The sequence below is a fragment of the Sinocyclocheilus anshuiensis genome, unplaced genomic scaffold (assembly GCF_001515605.1).
Source record: "Sinocyclocheilus anshuiensis isolate Anshui unplaced genomic scaffold, SAMN03320099.WGS_v1.1 scaffold670, whole genome shotgun sequence".
Classification (NCBI taxonomy): Eukaryota; Metazoa; Chordata; class Actinopteri; order Cypriniformes; family Cyprinidae; genus Sinocyclocheilus; species Sinocyclocheilus anshuiensis.
The window spans coordinates 105912-111628 of NW_015546062.1; the positions used below are offsets into that span (position 1 = coordinate 105912).

General features: G+C 35.9%; 1 protein-coding gene across 3 annotated transcripts in view; it reads left to right on the plus strand.

Moving 5' to 3' along the window:
• The window catches only part of LOC107699484 (hormone-sensitive lipase-like), a 35526-nt gene that overhangs the window by 11895 nt on the left and 17914 nt on the right, over nucleotides 1-5717 (plus strand). For all 3 annotated transcript variants that reach the window (XM_016500737.1, XM_016500738.1, XM_016500739.1), the window contains 3 exons: nucleotides 2819-3060; nucleotides 3975-4259; nucleotides 5085-5175. In XM_016500737.1, coding sequence (XP_016356223.1) covers nucleotides 2819-3060; nucleotides 3975-4259; nucleotides 5085-5175 — 618 coding nt within the window. The remainder of the gene's footprint in view (nucleotides 1-2818; nucleotides 3061-3974; nucleotides 4260-5084; nucleotides 5176-5717) is intronic.

The window sequence follows — 5717 nt, forward strand, 5'->3', positions numbered from 1 at the left end:
AATGTTCCCAAGTCCAGAAACGTAGCAAGAACATCGGTAAAATAGTCCATGTGACATCAGTGGTTCAACCGTAATTTTACGAAGCTATGAGAATACTTTTTGTGTGCAAAGAAAATAACATTTATTCAACCCCAGAACGTAATCAATGTAATGACCGTTGCTTACGCTCAGTAGACAGCGCGGCGGGCATGCTGAACGTAAACAACATTACGTTAACGTTAATTACATTAATTACGTTCTGGGGTACTCTCCAAAATGGCATAAGATGGTAACTCGGGCAGAAGAATTGTTGAATAAATTATGTTATTACTGTTTTCTTTGCACACAAAAAGTATTCTCGTAGCTTTGTAAATAAAATTACGGTTGAACCACTGTCGTCACATGGACTATTTTACTGATGGACCTGGACCTGGAAACATTGCAGTTGCATTGCTGTCTACGGAGGGCTGTCTACGGTGGTTATCAAAAATATCTTAATTTGTGTTCCGAAGATGAACGAAGGTCTTGCGGGTTTGGAACGACATGAGGGTGAGTAATTAATGACAGAATTTTCATTTTTGGGTGAACTAACCCTTTCACATTAATTTCTAATAGAGTAGTGTCGTGGTAGTTACAGGCTTACGATGAATGTCTGTGAGGGACTTCCATTGTATGGAGATTTTTGATAACATTTTTTTTTGTTTGTTTTACAATTTGTGAGATTTTTTTTAATCAAGCTTAACTCATATTTAACCTAGATTTAAAATAGATTTGTCAGTGTTTTTCTTTCAAAAATCGGTCAAGAGCCTTGAATTCATATTATTGAAAGTTAAGAATTCTTAACTTTGGAATGTTTTCAAGTGTCCATGTGTTTGTGTTGCTGTGTTAAACTGGTGCTGGAAGTCTTTCAGTGAGTAAAGGGATTGAGTGGTAGGTTCTCTAGTTGCACGTTTCCATAATGAAAGATTTAGATCATTCACAAGCATGAGGTTCATTTAGTCAGTAATCTAATACCTGCTTCTGAACTGAAACCCAGCATAGCAGTAAAAGTCATTTCTTCATGGGGAAAAAGGCTGTTTGGAAAGTCTGAGAAGAGAATGACTGGGCAAATGCTGGGAGGGTTTATCTGTGGTAAAGGGCAGAAAGAAAAAGGGACAGGGCCAGTTTTAAACCATATGTACAACAGATAAGAGGGTATCTGGGGAATTCAGCTCTAAATAACACTGGAAATGTTTTTCATGTAAACAAAAATGTTCTCTTGATGTAGAAAACTAAGTAAGCACTTTGGATTCCGACATTCAAAGCACAAACCCTTTATGTTGTTTGTAAAATGACTTTCCACTCCAATGTAAAGTAAGACTGAAAGTTTCTTTAACTGTAGTTTAAGGTTTGATCACTCTTAGTTGTGGGGCAGCACCCAAGTTTGTACCTGACAATAAAAATGATTACGCTAAAGATGTATTTGCTTGCATTTTGGGTTTTGTCTGAGAACATACAAAGGTTTGTTTGGGGTCCCAATATTTCTGCCATTGTCTAGTGTTGTGAAGTTGTTTGTGATTCTCTCATTTGTCTGGTCTGTCACGGAGTACAACAGATTTACCTAGCCATACCTAATCTTGTCACTGAGAGACCTTACTCAACTGTATTGTGTCTGTATCTGGCATGTCAGTCCTGATCAGATAAATGTGCATGAGTGTGTGACTGTACAGTAGCAGGCTGATGCCCATGGTTACTCACTAGTATGTCCTGTGAAACTGTCCGCAGCTTCTGTCCCCTTTAGTTTGCTCCTGTCTTTTCCTATAGAGAAAACATGCAATTGCAGTTTTCTTAAGAGTCCGCATCTTCAAGGTGACAGTGTATCATAATGTGTCCTCATAGAGTCTGTTGGATGTGTAGTTCTTTGTGTGATAGTTGTAGGACTTATTAGCTGAGTATGTTTTCACAAGCACTGAATTGTTAAAAAAATCATTTTATTTAAAACTGTTTTTGTCTTATTTTACAGTGATCATTGTAACATCCCTAAAAATGATAAATTTACTTAAATAAAAAATTTACTTGTTTTTATAGATTATATCTTTGTGTTCCCATTAGCCACAGCTATTATTCCAGTCTTGAGAATCTCATGATCCTTTTGTTGTTTTTATTATTATTAATGTTAAAAACAGGATTTCAGGATTTATTAGGGTTTATTGATTTTCAGGATGAATTAAAAGTCAAAAGAACAGCATTTATTTGAAATATAACTTTTAATCTGTTTGATGCATTCTTGCATTATTAAAAAAATACATAAATAAAAAAATAACAATAAAAATCTTTCAGTTGCCAAACTTTGATCCTTTTGTTGTTTTTATTATTATTAATGTTAAAAACAGGATTTCAGGATTTTTTTTGATGAATTAAAAGTCAAAAGAACAGCATTTATTTGAAATATAACTTTTAATCTGTTTGATGCATTCTTGCATTATTAAAAAAATACATAAATAAAAAAATAACAATAAAAATCTTTCAGTTGCCAAACTTTGTAATGGTAATGTATGTACTCTTAAACCAAATCCTAATGTTTAATGAAATCTTAAGTGCATTTATCTTGTTTTAAGGATGTTTACTGGAAAATATGACAAAGTACGGATGAAGAAAATGATTTTCTGAAGTGCTTTGGCTGAAGTATTTCCAGTTGACGGATCTATTAAATGTTTATAGTGCTGTTTATAACCACAGCCTATGCAAGTGCTTGGCTTTTGTCCTGAGCTTAATCACTCTATATTGGCTTTAAAGTGTTTCAGAGTATGTGCCAATCTGAAGTAATTATTCTGTCCTCAACCCATCTGATTCCATGTAGTGATGGACACCAAGGCAGTGTTCACTGCTTTATATGATGTCTGTGAAGAAAATGCTGCCTTCTTCTCTGGGGCCACAAAGGGCCAAGCCGGGGACGCAGCTCAGCGCCTGGTGGATGCCATGACCACCATCCAGGAGCACGCCCGGAACCTGGAGCCTGTTATCTCTGGATTCGCTGCCATCTATCACCATTTTGACTTTGACCCTCATATCCCCGCCAATGGATATCGCTCCCTTGTTAAGGTGCGTTTCTGACTGTGTTTTTATGTTTATAATGAGTTAGCTTGAGGGCAAGAGAAGTCATTTGTGTGTTTCCTCCCTGATAAAAATAGCTGCTCCCAGTGCATCTTTTTCAGCAGTTAGTCATCATAGTTAACTGGTTTACAAACCCTGCAGTTGTTAAAGGAATAGTTCACCCAAAAATGAAACTTCTGTCATTAATTCCTCCCCACTCATGTCGTTCCAATCCCGTAAGACCTTCGTTCATCTTCAGAACACAAATAGAGATATTTTTGGTACTGTCGTAAATGGTGATGGAGACTGACCTGGAAGACAAGAAATCGTTAAATAAAGTCGTTATTTTTGCTCACCTTGCTAACTTCCTCACCAAAGGATCCTCTACAGTGAATGGGTGCTGTCAGAATGAGAGTGCAAACATCACAATAATCCACGAGTAATTCACACGATTCCAGTTAATTAATTAATGCCTTAAACATGCGAAAAGCTGCATGTTTGTAAGAAACAAATCCATCAAAGCATTTCGCTTTTAAAGTTGTGATAGATTGAAGTCATGTTTTTATTAGCTTAATAATGATATAAGAATAAAATGTTTTTATTCACTGCTTAAGATCTATTAGTGAGCAAATGATATAATGCTAAATTAATCCAAATCTGTTCTGAAGAAGAAACAAACTATATTTTGGATGTCCTGAGGGTGAGTCAGCAAATTTTAATTTTTGGGTGAATTGTTCCTTTCGGCTAATTTCTGCGAGGGTGTGTCTTTGTCCTTCCCCTCATTTAATTTCAATGACTTTGTTTCTCTCACTAAGAAGTTTTACATTGCTTTTCCTCTCTCCTGCTTGATGCATTTGCTTATTGTTTTCTAGCATACACCTCCGTTCAGCCCTCATCTCACTTGTTGTCACCCTCTTCTCTAGGTGGTGCGCTGTTGCCTCCTCCACATCATTCACAAAGGACGCTATATCACATCCAACAGGCGAAGCATCTTTTTCCGCGTGAGCCACAATGCAGCAGAGATGGAGGCGTACTGTAGCGCTCTGTGTCAGCTCAGGGCGCTGCTCTATCTAGCTCAGAGACTGCTGCATGACAACAGCCATGGCAACCTCTTCTTCCAGGAGGAGAGTGGCCTCAGTCAGAGCTTCCTGAGAGAGTACACCTCCATGCACAAGGGCTGCTTCTACGGCCGCTGTGTTGGATTTCAGGTGTGTTTGTTTATGAGCACATGAGCTTATGAATTTCAGAATTTCATTGACCAATGATTGCAATGTTTATACACTTAATATAAGGTTGATATCCAAAGTTATTTCAATTGTTGTTGGCAAATGGATTCAAAATGTATTTTTATGCTTTTGAAGGAAGTCTCTTATGCTCATCATGTTTGCATTTATGTGATCAAAAATACAGTCAAATCAGTAATATTGTGAAATATTAATACAATTTAAAATAACTGTGTTCTATTTGAAAATATGTCATGACAAAGCAGATTTTTTTTAGCAGCCATTGCTCCACTCTTTAGTGTCACATGATCCTTCAGAAATCATTTATAGACACACACAGATATGTATATGTGAAAATATATGCACACTGCTGTTCAAAAGGTTAGGGTCAGTAAGATTGCGGTTTAATTTAATTAAAACTATTCAGCAAGGTTATATAAAATTGATCATTTACAATATTAGAAACATTTATATTTCAATAAATGCTATTTCTTCTATTCATCAATGGCTCATTTTACAAAAATATTAAGCAGCACAACTGTTTTCAACATTGATAATAATAAGAAATGCTTCCAAACATTAGTACCAAATCAGCATATTTGTATGATTTCTGAAGGACCATGTGACACTAAAGACTGGAGTAATCACAGTAACATTAACATTTTACAATCTATAAAAATAGAAAACCATTTTAAATTGTAATAATATTTCACAGTATTATTGTTTTTGCTGTCAACTTTTTGGTGCAATATGTTTCTTGTTTTACGGTGAAAATTATCCAGCTGAATATCTTGTTCGCTTTACCTTTAGTTTACTCCTGCCATCCGTCCATTCCTGCAGTCAATTGCTATTAGCCTGGTTGCCTTTGGAGACAACTACAAGAAGCATCAGTCAGGGATAGGTCAGTAGAGCTGTCACGTTCAGCATGCCCTGATAAAGCTTTCTTTATATGCCCCTTGATTTATGTGAGGAGGTCACCGTTTCACACTACTTAATCTTTGCGAATGTCTGCACAGCAGGTTTTCCTCTAGTGTTCATTTAAGACAAAAAAGTGCAGTTGTATAGACCAGTGTTTCCCAACCGGGGTGCCGTCTGTCGAGAGCAGGGGTGCCGTGTAAAAAATCCTTTTTTACTTTCTAGAATTAAACATTATTTGGATAATTGGTAAAAAAAAAAATCTCTTAACAGCCCTACTGTGTGTTAGACCTACCTGAAAAAACTAAAAAGCAATTTATTTCATTTGTAGGCCTATCGTTATTTTTTATTTGTGCTATCATTAGTCATTTCTTTATTTGTTCTTATTTTATTATTAACTGCTTAGTCTCCTTGTCATTTTTTATTCAATTCAGAGTTTTAAATTAAGCTATCTCATGCTACTGCAACAAAATTACCCAGCTGTAAAATCAAAAATACACTGAGTGAGCAAAACTTTGTTTAATTACC